The 15430-nt window shown below is 31.0% G+C and overlaps 1 protein-coding gene and 1 long non-coding RNA gene across 2 annotated transcripts; both read left to right on the forward strand.

Moving 5' to 3' along the window:
* Positions 1-3364: 3364 nt before the first annotated feature.
* Positions 3365-5109, forward strand: LOC105127584 (uncharacterized). The gene is made up of 3 exons (XR_842663.1): positions 3365-3512; positions 4015-4163; positions 4669-5109. It is a non-coding gene; the product is annotated as an uncharacterized LOC105127584 (long non-coding RNA).
* A 4045-nt stretch (positions 5110-9154) lies between these two features.
* On the forward strand, positions 9155-13648 carry LOC105127585 (microtubule-associated protein 70-1-like). The gene is made up of 11 exons (XM_011028937.1): positions 9155-9527; positions 10008-10093; positions 10426-10491; positions 10576-10746; positions 10885-11055; positions 11171-11326; positions 11440-11586; positions 12088-12159; positions 12237-12767; positions 12876-13051; positions 13354-13648. Exons 1-11 carry the CDS (start codon positions 9281-9283, stop codon positions 13397-13399), a joined length of 1869 nt encoding a protein of 622 aa, XP_011027239.1. The 5' UTR covers positions 9155-9280; the 3' UTR covers positions 13400-13648.
* The last annotated feature ends 1782 nt before the right edge of the window (positions 13649-15430 follow it).

A 15430-nucleotide genomic window follows, 5' to 3' on the forward strand; every position in this document is an offset into this window, starting at 1 on the left:
GCTGTGGAGATTTTTCCCATTGCACGTAAACAGTGCTTGCAGCTTGTGTTTTATGTGGACCGGTCCTTGAATCTTTTAAATGTTCTTTGCACCCTCTCGAAAACAAATACACGTGAAATCAAGGTAGAAGTCCCTCCTGACAATCTGACATGAAGGTTTCGCAAGGAATTCAAATGGCAGAAACTTGATACTCTCCTTCTATTGGCTTCTTAAAAAGTAGAATATAAGTTCTCACTCGAATGCCAAAAAGAAAGCACTCGGAAAGCTCTCAGGATAGCATGGTTGGGTTTTTTTTGGGGGGTTTGTTCATTATTATTATATTGATAGATTGAGGATGGTTTAGTTTAGTATTTTTATTTTTTAAATGTATAGTAAAATGATTAAATTATTTTTAAAAATAAGATTTATTAAGTTGGTGTCTAAAGCTTTTTTGTATTTTTACTTGTTTACACGTAGTAAAACAATTAAATTAAATTACTTTTTGATGTAAGAATTCTTTAGTTGGCAATAAGAGGGTTTTTAATATTTTTACTTTGAATTTTTTAGTTATAATTAAATTGGTTAAAAAGCAATTTAATATTTTAATAAATATAAAATATATATTGTTTTTTAAATAGTTGATGGGCATGAAAAGCTTGTGCTCTTCAAGCGGTTAGTTTGGTGTCTTCTAGTGGCCAAACATTACCTTCAACGCTAACCTTTAAAGCTTTCTAATACCCTCTTTCTAATAATGATGCGAACAGCAATGCATCGGATGGGTTTTAGTGAACTTTGTTTTTTTCTTTCTTTCTTTCTCTTTTTTTTTCTCAAATTTTGTGCTGACTTTTCAAAATATAAAGATGTCATATAATTTATTTTTTGTATCTAATTTGATCTTCGTCATTTTAATTGTTATTTGTTTTATTTTTTATTATTTTTTTTTAATTTCATCATTTATTATTTGGTTTTATTTATTTTTTTAATTAAATTTGATTTTTATTATTTTAAATGATGCTTGTTTATTTGAATCCTTTTTTTAATTGAATTTGTTTTTAATTCCATCTCTCAACATTACATTTTAATTTTTTTTATATTCAATTTAGTCTCCATTCTTTTTATTACTACTTTTTTATCATTATTTTATTGTATTTTTTTCTTCTATTTCATAACTTAATATTTGATTAATTATAATTTTGCTTGTGATTTTTTAGAGTTTCTCTTGTATAGGGTTAATCACATAGCTTATGACTAAAGTCACGAGTCTTAAAAGTTAGCATGAGTTAACTTTGGTTTTTTTTAGTTTTTTTTCGTTCATCATTCAACAATTGATTGATTGATAATTGTTCTTCGTGCTTTTTTTTTCAGTTTTTTTTATAGGGTTATCTTAATTTTATTCCCTTAATCACATGGTTAGCAGGTTATCATGAGTTGGTTTAATTTTTTTATTACTTTTTTTAAAATGATTTTTTTACAACTTCTCCCTTCAACAATAAGTTATTTAATAATTAAGTTTCATAATTTAAGTTAATAGAGTTACCCCAATATCACAACTAAATCTTAGATTTGATATGCTAATATGGGTGGGCTTGGGTTGAGGTTTTTTAACCTTTTTAAATTATTGTTTTTATTTTATTTTCTATGATATTATTACATTCTCATTTGATTTGTGCTTCATTATAAAATAAAATTATAAATATTTTTTATAAATATATTTAGAAGATATTTTTTCATGGTGTTGGCAAACCTTCATATTTTAGTTGATTATTGTAAAAAAAAAATTATTAGTTTATTCATGTTGTTGGATTAGGCAAGCTCATTAAATCTAGTATTCTCAAGTCTTAGATTTTTTTTTTTTAGAAATGTATACATTTTTTTAGCATTGATTTTTTTTTACTTTAATTAAAAAATTAAATTAACCTGCAATGTAACATAAATCACCTATTTAAATAATATCATGACTATTAAAGAATAGGGCCACTAATAATATGAGCGTAAGCGTGCATAAACAAATAATGTTATACTTCTATTAAAATTATCTCAAATAATAAATTTTTTACGAGCGGTTAATATTATTTAAAAAAACTGATTTAATAAACCTTTTGGAGAGAGGGTCTTTTCTCATATGCTCAAAGGATACAAGTTAAATCATTTCAATACTAGTAATATTGAATTACCGATGTGATTTTTATACAATTATAGAAATAAATCTATCAATTATATTAAATGAGAGAAACTTTCCAAATATACCAATTATGCGTGACTTTTAAACACATATTAAAAAAATCATTACCATTAAATTTTATTTGACCAGCACAATATTAACTTAGAACCCAACTTGGACTCGGATTTATAAAAAATATAGAGGAGTTAATTTAACATGATCCAGTTAAAAATTTAATTTAATTTATGATAAGATAAATTCGGTTAAAATTCAATGACTTTTTTATTTTTTTAAGCAATATTATTTTAATTTAAAAAAATTAAATTAATTTAATCTTATACTAAATCACCCCGGATCAAGTTCAACAACCGTTAGAAAAACCAATATATACACCCAACATAGCAAGAGGAATGCAGATTTTATTGAAAGATTATAGGTATTGAATCTCTCCTTTTGGAAGTGAGCCTATGAAATTACTATTCGCACTATAAAATTTTCTGATAAAAAAAATTAGGTCTAAATGCACTGGCATAATTAACTGTAGCTGTGATTTTTTTTCGTACCACATGGAATATATTATTCAAGTATTTTTTAATCTTATCAAAATAATTTTTTTTAATATGAACTGTTATAAGAATTAGCTATTTAATTTATGGCATCCACTCATTTCAAAACATAATATTTCCGAGAAGTGATTTTGGAAGACATATTTCAATACTATTTGTGTTTTCTTTTTAAATTTTTAGCCTAATTAAATCCTAATCAAAACCAATTTTAGTTTTATATACGAAAACTAATACTAATTAGAAAATAATTATACTATTAAAACCAATATATTTAATGTTTTGACATGGAAAATTTTCTGAGTTATGAAACGTGGATCCAGAGATAATCTCACTTTTAAAATATATATGTTTACAATATAAAGAAATTTTCTAAATCATGAATATTAATGATACAAAAAAAATAATGAAATAAATTTATACTATTTAGTGAAATTTATTTAATTAGAACTAAGTACATATAACATTATTTAACGAGAAATTACCAATTATTTTTAAATTAAATCACTTTTTTTATTCACAAATTATGAGTGTCTGGGCAGTTATCCTTTTGGGCCAGAAACCGAAGCATTTGGGTATTAAATGGGCTAAAGCCCTTTGACAATAAGGCCCGTTAATGGCTCTATCATAAGCTTCCCCCTTCATCCAACTCTGCAACAAACAACACCGCGGTAACTCGGTCGAACACAAAAAGAATCAGGCTTTGAAAGAGAGCAGAGCTTTTTCTCAATCTCCTAGGTTTTGGGTCACAAAGGAACTGTCTTTCTAATCAAATTTCTGGTTTTCGGTGGAGCTATCTTGTATAATAGGTATGGCTTTTCTCTCTTCTCACTTTGTCTAGTGCCTTTATTTCTTATTTATGTTTGATTGCTGAGAAAATGAAAAGAGAAAAAAAGAAAATGCAATATTTGATGCTTATTTTTTTCCTTATGAGTTGTTGTGGAAATTGGCAAATAGGAATTAATATAGACTGCCTTCGATGGCATTTCTGCTTCCAAAAAAGAAGAAAAGAAAAAAGATCCGTGCTTGATGGGCCTGTTTTGATCGTTATTACCTTTAATTGATTAATTTAGGTTTTTTTGTATAAATATGATGGATTTATTCTGAATAATTGGAATTTAGAACAGAACAGTATTAAAAAAAAGATGAAGCTTTGAGGTGGATTTGTGCTTGCTTATGATTTTAGTTTGATTTGCTGGGGAGTAGGGAAAGTTTTCAACGAGGGAGAAACAGCCTGGCTATTATTGAGCTTATTAAGATTTAATTTAGTTATTAAATTTCAAAATGTCAGCAATAACTTAATGTTTGCAGATAAAGAATCTTGACTTGAAGGGAAAATGCCGCATAGAACACGGCCGATGACTGCACTGCTGGTGTTCACTGGACTCAATGTGATCTTGGTATCAACCATTACTCCAGTCTATGATTTTGTTTGCTTCCTTCCTTACTGGGAAAGAAGGGTATGTTTGTAATCTTCGTTCCCACTTTTTGGTTACTAGAAATGTGTTTTTTTTTTTCAAGGAGAGAATAGGGTTTAAGTATCGTCACATTAATTGATAAATCGGTATAAGATTGAAGCCTGGATGTTAGAATGATTTATTACATGAATTATTGAATCAAACATAGTAAAATGCTGAGTGTGTATTGATGGGTCTTGATTGAACATGGAGTATCAGAGAGGAGACATCCTTAAATCAGTAGCAGATGCACACTGGCACCCAGAGTGTTTTCAGGAATGACAAACTTTAGCAAAACTTCTCTCATAAACAATATTTCCTTTGTGAAGAGATACTTTTAGTTTAATTTTACCATATTAGTTGCCATGATAGCGTTGTTAATCTTGGTGAGTTTTTGACGTATTAAAGGAATAATGAACAAACATGGCTCCTTTGACATGTTGAACTTCATATTTGGTGATTATTGTCGCTCTTATTGTTTTTGCATGTCTTGCATTTGGTGTTTTAGAGAGAACGTCGCCGTCAGGAGCGTCAAGCTGATGCCTTAACAAAGGGTTCCAGATGAACAGAGATGGGTCTTTGAGGTTAGACATTTGGTTGGTTTTGTAATTGATGTGTGACATTTGATGATGTTCACCTAATTTTTTCTCCCATCAAAACATGCGAGAAAAGAAGAAGAAAAGATCAAGTCTTGCATAAAACTCCTTGATTGGAGCATAAAGTAGCACCTATTCATTTTTGTATTAGAGAGATTTTAATGGAGAAACGTGATTGAGAAATCAGCATGAAGCCTCTGAGGTTTGATTGGGAGATTTATGTTAGGCTTAGCAATTCTATTCTTACTCCCATGTAGCTTTTTTCTTGCTAAATACATCTTGCACCATAGCTAGGTCCACCTGATGACATGTTATCTAGTTACATGTTAATGAAAATGATAGATTTTCCTCCTTGCAAGTTTCAATTAGTTGCATGTTCTTTAGCTGTTAGCCATGCCATGATAATGCTAGTGTTACAAGGATCGTCAGTGATGCAAACTTCCAACTGAAAGTCCCTTTAAATTTAAACATCACTTTGTGAAAGGAACATAGGTTATAGCTATCAGTTTATAATTTGAAAGTGTGGTAGAGATTGTTTTTCAAAGTATTTTTTGTTTGGAAATGTGTTAAAATATTTTTTTTATTTTTTTTAAATTTATTTTTGATATTATTATATAAAAACAATCCAAAAACACAAAAAAAAAATTGAAGTTAAAAAGTTTTTTAAGTTTTAATAAAAAGCAAGTTCAACCTCAATGTCAAAGAAACCAGTTGATATGTATTTATTTATTTTCTCTAACAATGCAGTTGATTTTGTGACATTCAACGTTTATTTCGGTGAGAAGGATGGGTTTTTGTGACCATGTGCGTATTTGGTATTATGATATAAGGTATTTTTTAAATGTTTTTGGTTTGAAAATATAGTAAAATGATTTATTTTTTAAATAAATTGAATATTAATATATCAAAATCATTAAAAAAAATATTAATTTAATATTTTTCCAAGATAAATATACTTTTAAAAAACATCTAAAAATGGAAGTTATCGCACTTCCAATAGACCCACTGTTTAAATTTAGATGTTTTACTTTCTAATGAATTATAACTCTTATTATATATATTTTAAAAAAAAATTTTGATTTATTTTAATCAAATATATTTATAATTTAAAGTTATTTATAATTTATTTTTATCATAAGTTATTTATAAAAAATAACTACTGAATTATTATTTTTAATTATACTTAAAATCAAAAGTACCAGTTCAAAAGTTACATCAATCAAACTGATGTTTAATAGTATATGATATCACTATATTTCGAAACAAGATTCGATTTTTGTTTATGTTCGAGGGATAAAATTTATTTGATATTGAGGTCAAATTATGGTTGGAAATATATTTAAAAAACATGGTTGGAAATCTTAACCATGTTATTAAAACACACATTTAACGAATACTTAAAACACATACAACCCATATATTAAGTTATTAACAACAACACGGTGCACCGCATTAAAAGGATCAAAATAATGTTTTCAAAGTTGCCATATATATATATATAGTTGCCATTATTGTGGGAAACGAAATATATAAAAAAATAAATAAACACGTTCGTGCGGGTATTCCAACAGTGTATGGCAATGGCGACTTTTTAATTAAAACAATAAAAATAATTGAAAACTTTACAAAAACAAATAAAAAATAATGGAGATAAGTGGGGCTCAAGCAGATGGTTAGATCCATTCTTTGTCACGTGCTCTCTACGCTTTCCTACTCGCATGTGCGTTTGTCCCATTTGGTGTGCCCAAACACTTCCTTCTACGATATCTCACCATCTGTGCGTATTTCTCTGTCTGTACGTGTCCTTGTCACAGCTTCCTTCTCTGTCTGTACCCACAAATTCTTTCATCGTTGATCACAGCTTCATTGCCTCTCTGGATTCGGAGAACAAGGTTAGCCCGAGGATTCAGAGCCGAGTGTGCTGCGTTTTTTAAAAGAATTAATTTTTTAAAAAACAAAATTTAAAGTGTTTCTAAATAAAAATATTTTAAAATAACCACTATCATCATAATGCAAAATACTATATTAATTCATATATGGTACAGAATTTGTATTAAAAACTTGAATTTCAAAAGAAGTTTGAACATATTTAGGTAGTGTTTTTTTTTTGTAAAATATAAATTTGATGATTATATTTTTCAAGTCCGATTCTACATAAAGTCAACTAGCTATAACTAGATTTTGTTTTTCAATTTCCCCTTAACTTGGAACGGTTGAGGAATAAACTCTGATTATTTCATTCGCTATACGTTGGGTCATAATAATTTAGGTGAGTTTTGCATTTCATGTTATTATTTGGGACTTGCATTTTAAAAAAAAATAGAAAAAAATTATTTTACCAAGATTTCAATTGTAAATAATGTGTTTGGAAAAAAATTAACCAGCAAAACTCATAACTAAAAACAACTATGTTATTAAAACCTAAAAATAAAAATAGAAGTAGCCCCATAAGCATCACTAAATTATTGTTTATTGATTCAAATATCTAGTTATGCATGCATGCGTGACTTCTTAAGTGCAGTTTGAAAGCTCATTTTCATATTAATTATTTGTTCATGTTTCAGCTTTAATATACATATATTAATTTGGTTATGCTCCTTGTAAAAATAATTTTTATAATAATTTTATAATCTCGAAACCTCGTTTTACTTTTCTTTTTTTTCAAAACATCGTGTTAATATTACAGCCTGAAAACATCATTTTTTTTTTCTGCAAAGAAAAAAGAAAAGGCACTTTGCCTTGCTTTTTGGTGGAGGCAATGAGTACTTTCATGTCCCCCTTCAACGGTAAATTGCAGTGGCTGTCGTCTGGCAGTGGATCAGTTACTTTTGACCGTTGTAATTAACCAAAATGAATGCCAACCGTTGGATTTGGGTAGGAGTAGGGGAGAGTAACACGGTGTCTATCTAATTATATATTATTATTGTTTTTTTTTATTATATATTATTATTGTTATTATTATTAATCATGGCTTATGATACAGACACTTTGTCTTTTTAAATTAATAATTTCTCAGTTGAAAATCATTTGTCTCGCTTCTTGATCGAGTGATTCGTTACGACTTAATCAAGTTCATGTGACTCTTATGTGGCAAATACATTGTAAGCAGATCAAATTATTGCTTTTAATCATTGGAGTTGCATAACATGACACCACATTCAAGTCGATAAGCCTGGCCCCAGGCCTGGTTCTTACATTAACCCGTTAATCTAATTATATCCTATTAATGTTAATCTGTATAAGTTCAACAGAGTAATTTATAATCTAATTATTTTGTTTTTAGTTTGAAAAATCTTAAATCAACCTCATCATTTTTGTAACATCAATGTAAATTAATTCAAGTTAATCTAATAGTTTGAAAAATCTTAAATCAACCTCATTTTTGTAAATTAATTCAAGTTAATCTGATTAATTCAAATTTTAAGTTTTGAGCTGAATGGTAAACTTATAAATTAGTTTGAGTTTAATAACTTAAAACAAAAGAACTAATTATTAAAAAAAACCATAAATAATGTCTCTATTAATTAAAAGTTGTTTAAGAATGAGTAGTTGTTATTTTTAAAGTATTTTTTATTTAAAAATATATTTAAAATAATATTTTTTTATTTTTAAAATTATTTTTGATATTAATACATTAAAATTACATAAAAACATAAAACAATTAAATTTAAACAAAAAAAATATTTCCGCCGGGTTCCAATTGATGTTTAATTCAGGTCCCTCAACTATCACAAGATGCTCTGTGATCCTATAAATGAAGTGTTAATTTGTGTAATAGTGGTCGGTGAAAATTGAATTGCTAGTTGGTTGGGGTTTATTTTACGATGGCTATATAACAAATTTTTCTGTCATCGGGAAATGTTTTGTGATGTTATCATGAAATTTAAATTTAATTCAATTATATTCACAACCCTTACTTAATTTCAGCTAAAAACTATATTACATAGTTCGAAATTCTCAAGAACTAATTTATCATAATTATCACAATTTATATAGAAATACTTGAAAATCAAACATGTTTATTTAGTAACTATTCAAATTTTATTCACTTGGAAATAGCTCTAAATAATTTATGAAAAATTATTCATTTATAACCAAGTCTAAATAATTTATTGAAAATTAAAAATATTATAAAAATCTTAAACGATAGACTCTCCATGCATGTATCAAGAAATTAGTATCTTAATAAAAAAGAAATTTCAGAAAAAAGTCAATAAATTAATAATTGTATCAGGCCTGAATCATCCCATATTTTTAATCGAGTTAATCAAGGTTTTTTTTTTTAATTTATTTAACTAAAGCCCGGGTCCACTTGCCATGCATATCCAGGTTTTAACAATAGTCTTAACAGCTTTCTAATTAATTAATAATCAGCATCTCTCCTCTCATTTAAACCCCCCGCCTAAACCCCCCTCCCTCCTTAATCTCCTCTCTCTCTCTCTCTCTCTCTCTCTCTCACTTCACCAATCACTAAAACACCATCTTTACATGAGCTGAGCCACACCGGATCTTTTCTTTTCTATAATGGGAAGTAACCACCACCACCATCACAATATCAGCAACGGAGAAGCCGAGCCACTGGCCAAGCCGAAACTAACAACGTCGGCTTCGTTCAAGACACGGAAGCCGGTGAAGCCAAATGCGAACAACAACTCGAACAGTACTGCAGCTCTCTCTCGAGCCGGCTCTGATGTCGATGAAATCATCACTCTTTTACACGGCTCCGATCCCGTTCGCGTCGAACTTAACCGCCTCGAAAACGAGCTTCGAGGTACCAAAAGTAGCAGCGATCATTTATTTATTATCACGGAAAAGTTTTGTTTTCTCGGGAAAATGCTTTGTTTTGTTTTTTCTCTAGAAAATTAAGCGTACTTGCGTGGTTTTTTATTTTATTTTTATGAAATTGGTGATATTAGAGAAATTGAAACCAGAATAATGATGAATTTGGAGTTGCATTTTGTGTTAATTACTTCGAGGTAATAACAACCATTAATTTTCTCGGAAAATGCTTTGTATTCTCGAGACAATTAAAGGAAATTGTGTTCTTACATTGTTCATTTTTTTAGATTTTCTTTTGGATTTGCTGACACTAGAGAATTTGAAAGAAGAATTATAAAGAATTTGGAGTTGAATTCTGTGTTAACTTAGAATTTTAAATTGATTTTAATTAAAAAAATTCACCGTTTTTGGTGTCAGCGATGATTTTAAAAAGAGAATGGAGAGATGAGTGGATATTGTGTTGTATTTACAGATAAAGATAGGGAATTGGGAGAGGCACTTGCAGAAATCAAATCCTTGAAGAATTCGGAACGATCGAAAGAGAAGGCTGTCGAAGAGGTAATATATGCATTGATATCCCGCCCTCTAGGGTTTTTTGCTTATTGGATCAGCATTGAAGTTTTTTATTGCTCATTGTATTGCCAACTGCTTTGATTTTGGGGGTCGCAGTCATTTTGGGTTCCTTCAATGTTAGTAGTTAGCTAAAATTTTATGTTTTGAAAATGTTATTGTTTCATCAATTAGTATATGCTGTTGGGAATTGGAGTTTTATGATCGCAGATGATGGAAATGTCAACTGGTTGGAGTTTGACGTGTGAAAAAGATGTTAGTTGCATTAGCTTTGTGAGGAAAGAAGATGCTTATTCCTTTCTTTGGTTTTGTGATGTCAGGTTACCGACGAGCTAGATAAAGTGGAGGAAAAGCTTAAAGCTACTGAAGCTCTTTTGGAAAGCAAGGTATTCTGAAGTTATTGTTTTGTGTGACGAAAAGCTTATGAAGTCATTTTCATCTTAAAATAACGAGTGCACTATCATCTGCAGAACCTTGAGATTAAGAAAATAAATGATGAGAAAAAAGCAGCCTTGGCTGCACAATTTGCTGCAGAAGCCACGCTTCGAAGAGTCCATGCTGCTCAAAAGGACGATGAAATGCCTCCTATTGAGGCCATCATCACTCCGCTGGAGGCAGAGCTTAAGCTGGCCAGGATGGAGGTATATGAGAAAAAATAATAATTAATATTAGATATGGATGCGGGTGTTAGATCATTGAATGCTGTAATTAATTTCTTTTCTTGTGTTCAAGATGAATCAATGAGGGTTCCTGTTCATGCATGATGTTTGGAATTTTAGGTAGCAAAGTTGCAAGATGATAATAGAGCACTTGATCGGCTCACAAAATCTAAGGAGGCTGCTCTCCTTGATGCTGAGAGAACTGTTCAGATTGCTCTGGCGAAAGCATCCCTGGTTGATGACCTGCAAAACAAAAATCAAGAACTCATGAAGCAGATTGAAATATGCCAGGTTTGTCTTTTTAAAGTTTTTCCCTTGCAGGCTGTTCATGAAAATGAGGATAGTTGCCATGAACTGCTGATGGTGGGATAGGCATTCAGTTTAACATATTTTGCACATTTCACAGGAGGAAAACAAAATCCTTGACAAAATGCACAGGCAAAAGGTTGCAGAAGTTGAAAAGCTGATGCAAACTGTCCATGAGCTTGAGGAGGCTGTCTTAGCTGGAGGCGCTGCTGCTAATGCTGTGCGTGATTACCAGCGAAAAGTACAAGAGATGAATGTAATGACCGCTACCTTTTAGTTTTGGGACTTCATTTCTTCCACAAGATCTATGGTTACTCTTAAGTTTATCACAAATTCTCTGAAGTGCTTCTGACTTTTAAGCTGACACAGGAGGAGAAAAAAACACTGGAACGGGAAGTAGCTCGCGCAAAGGTCTCAGCAAACAGGGTAGCTACTGTAGTTGCAAATGAGTGGAAAGACGGCAATGACAAGGTTATGCCTGTGAAGCAATGGCTTGAGGAAAGAAGATTTTTTCAGGTTGCTAACTATTTCAATCTTCCTTTTTGATTCCTTGTTATGGATCTCTGTGCTAATTTAGTATCATAACTACGAGTTTGTGAATTTGTATTGATAAATAAATCTGTTTTATTTTCATGGAATTACAAACTAATGAGAGGGTTTGCCACCAAGAAAGTTTTGCCAAATTTCTTTCATGACACATGGCAGAATTAAGACTGATCCCTTTCCATCCTTGCCCCTCTTTGGTTAGACAGGAAAAGCCTGTTCCTAATAAAAATATTTTTCCACTTGCTGCAATTTCTAGGGATAAATTGAAACCAGAACCTTGAAAACAGTTCATTTGGGGAGAGGTTCTCTTTCTAGTTTCCTAGTTCTCAAATTTGCCTAATATATTTAGGAAGTATTATTTCTTAGTACATCATATTTACCGTTCCAGGAAAAATGAAAAAGACAAGGGGTCTTGGGAGATAATGCAAGACTGAATTCTATTTGTTCACACAATCTTCTGTATTCTTCCAGGGGGAAATGCAACAGCTTCGAGATAAATTGGCAGTTGCAGAACGTGCGGCCAAGGCAGAAGCACAGTTAAAAGTAAGTCAGCCCATTATATTAAACTATCTACTTTTGTGCTCCATCAACTAATGCTAACTTATTGATGGCTTGCTTAGGATAAATACCAATTAAGGTTCAAGGTTTTGGAGGAAAGGCTTAAAGCATCAAACGGTAATTCCCGTGCTACACCTGAAGGAAGAAACACAAGCAATGGGCCTTCAAGACGTCAGTCTCTCAGTGGAGCGGAGAATTTTTCCAGATCATCCTTCAATGGTTATTTATCTAGGAAAGCCTCAAATTCACAAGCTGGTTCTCTCCAAGCCAACAGTGCTGCCACATTGTTGAGACATGCCAAGATGTCATCAAGATCGTTTGATGGAGGTAGTAGATCACTAGATGATAAGTTGCTTGTAGGTGGAACTGGTAAAGATAATGCACCTGCTGCTGCCTCTGATCAGACCCAAAATACAGAGAGAATTGAGACCGAAGAGATTGAGAATGGGACATCAACTGAAAATTTGAAATCAGAGCAAGAAGATCAAGTTTCAGGATTTTTGTATGATATGTTACAGAAAGACGTTATTACTCTGAGGAAAGCCTGCCATGAAAAAGATCAAAGCCTTAAGGACAAGGATGATGCAATCGAGGTAAGCAGATATAAATTATGGCCAACTTTTCACATCTCCTAACTCCTAAGGACATCCCCTGTCTTCTGTTGGTAATTTGTTTTGCTGTTTTGAAAATGGATAAATTAGATGTTGGCAAAGAAAGTCGATACATTGAACAAAGCAATGGAAGTTGAGGCCAAAAAGATGCGGAGGGAAGTTGCTGCAAGGGAAAAGGAAGTCGCTGCTATGCGAGTTAACAAGGAGCATGATCATAGGATGCGACGCAGCAGTGCTCCCAGGGCTTCTCTGTTACTCCCCTCCAGGTGATGTTCTTTCTTGCAATGGAATTTTGATCTGGATTGCATTTCGCTAGTATACTTTACACGTAGCGAGGTGCTACCACATGATTACTGCTTCTTTTTTTCATTACCCATTTAAGTGCAAGATTAAATTAATGAAATTTTTTCATCCTATAAATCTTCTGCTTCAAATTCTATGCTTGATGCACTTTTAAATGGAGAATTCACAAGTAGCTCATTAAAGCAAAGCATTTTCCAGTAAAGAATTTTCCCGGCACTATTTTGAAATTATGTGTTTCATAAACTTGGTACTTGGATTATTCCAGGAGCACAAGAAATTCTTACGCAATTGATGCCACCGACAGACAATGACCAGACAAGGGCCTGTTTCATTATTCGGCTTTGCAGTCAAAATAGTTTTGTATGTTTTCTTTGGCTTTTTTCTGTCTACATTTGTAAAGAACTGACTTGTATATTTTCTGTATTAACATTAAAGAGCTTTAAGGTCAAGGGTGTCAAACGTGCATAGAGTTTCTCAATAGTGTTCAGGTTTCTAAATTGTAGAGAAAAAATCTAGAGTTCTTGGTCCTAAAGTTACAATGTAGCGAAAACTCTGATGTATTCAGATTATTTTTTTTTTACTAAATTCTCTTATGAAAAATAACCTCTAATATTGTTTAAACACAAGAAAACATACTCATTAGTAAAATTCTAATTCAATTGAAAATTCCAATACTAATTAACACCATGGATAATGTTTCCCAGTCCTAAAGTTTTATAAACCTAAAATTGTAGAGAACTCAAACCTAGTTACAATCCTTATAACCTAAAATTGTAGAGAACTCAAACCTAGATACAATCCTTATCAGTAAATCGTTATCAGTAAAGAAAACTTTTCATATCTAGAAAAGTCTTTTTTACCCCTCATTAATTCTCTTATAAAAAATAGACTATAAGGCTGTTTAAATACATTAAAAAACACTTGGGATATTAATACATAAGGTCGTCTATCACTCTTTTGTGGTACAATGGCAGCTTAAAGCAGCAACATGTGTATGACTGGATGGAATATATTGTTACTACTTTCTAGAGCTGTGCAAACCAAGCTTAGCTTGAAATGTTGACCTAAGAAATTGAAGATCTGGAATTCTGACTTAGAAGATGGATTAGATATTGAGATAATAAAATTCGATTGATCTAATATCTAGCTAAATTATATTGAGAGTACTTTTATATATATAAAAAATCTTATTTTAATGAAAATAGTTGATCTAAATTGATAACTTGAAGTGCTTCACCAGGTCAATTCTCATGACAAGTATGATGTTTTCTACGCCAACTCAGTGGAAGTACTGATTAACAGTATTTTAAAAATATCTGATCCATCTACCCGGGTCATGGCTGGATCTGGCCATGGAGGTGACCAGATGTCTGGACCCAGTCAATTCAAGATAAAGCGAGAAGACAGAAAAATATTTCGTGGATACGATTCACTGACTGAAAGTAGTGTGATTTTTTAAAGCTGTGATCTATCCCATACGCCCACGTAACCAGGTACTGTTCGAGTCGATGGATTCTTTCAAAGAAACCCAATTAAGGCCCGACATTGATGGAACACCACCGTCCCCGTTTGATACCCCCCTCGTGAACATTTCATGGTGTCGAAAAGTAATTAATTATATTTTATTTGTTATTTTGTAGATATATTTTTAAAACATAAATAGATCATAAGAAATACTAAATAAAAGTGTTTTTATAATTCTCTATGGGTTTTGAATTTTTTTTATTTATTTGTTTTTCTTGAAAATAAAATCCTAAAAGTAACTAATAAAATATCTTTAATTATTTAATGAGTACGTAAAAAAATTTATTGACACTTTCATGATGCAAAAATTAGGGTTATTATTAGCGACTAAAAAGAAGTTGATAATAATAATAATAATAAAACTTGCAAAAATTAGGGTTATTATTAGCGACTTTGATAATAATAATAATAATAAAAATGTAAAAATAAAACATTTATGTGATTATATTTATTAAATTTATTTATTTAAATAAATAAAAGATAAATTCATTTTAAAAATAAATAATATAATTTTAATAAAAATGGTAGACTTTAGTATCTGCTGTAACTTAATTTGCAAGTTTGAGGAGGTGACTTGCAACTTACAATCAATTGACTGTCAAATGATCCAAATCTTCTCCTGTATCAATTCTTAAAGCAAGTCTAAGAAGCCCACACGAGTCATGGCTGCATCTGGCCATGGAGGTGACCAGGTCTGGACTCAATGATCCTTGAAATTGAAGGAGAAAAGACAGAAAAAAATGCGTGGATGCGATTCATTGACTGAAACTGAGAGAAGTATGTTTGTTGTTTGTTTCTGTTTTTTGTGAGTTGTGAAA

Source organism: Populus euphratica, unplaced genomic scaffold (genome assembly GCF_000495115.2).
Source record: "Populus euphratica unplaced genomic scaffold, PopEup_1.0 scaffold13.1, whole genome shotgun sequence".
Taxonomy (NCBI): Eukaryota; Viridiplantae; Streptophyta; class Magnoliopsida; order Malpighiales; family Salicaceae; genus Populus; species Populus euphratica.

Excerpts from the sequence above, each read along its gene's own strand:
- LOC105127585 (XM_011028937.1), top strand. The coding sequence starts at position 9,281 with ATGGGAAGTAACCACCACCACCATCACAATATCAGCAACGGAGAAGCC. Across the intron at positions 10,094-10,425 it reads AAGAGAAGGCTGTCGAAGAG|GTTACCGACGAGCTAGATAA; the intron begins GTAATATATGCA and ends TTGTGATGTCAG. Across the intron at positions 12,160-12,236 it reads AGGCAGAAGCACAGTTAAAA|GATAAATACCAATTAAGGTT; the intron begins GTAAGTCAGCCC and ends TGGCTTGCTTAG.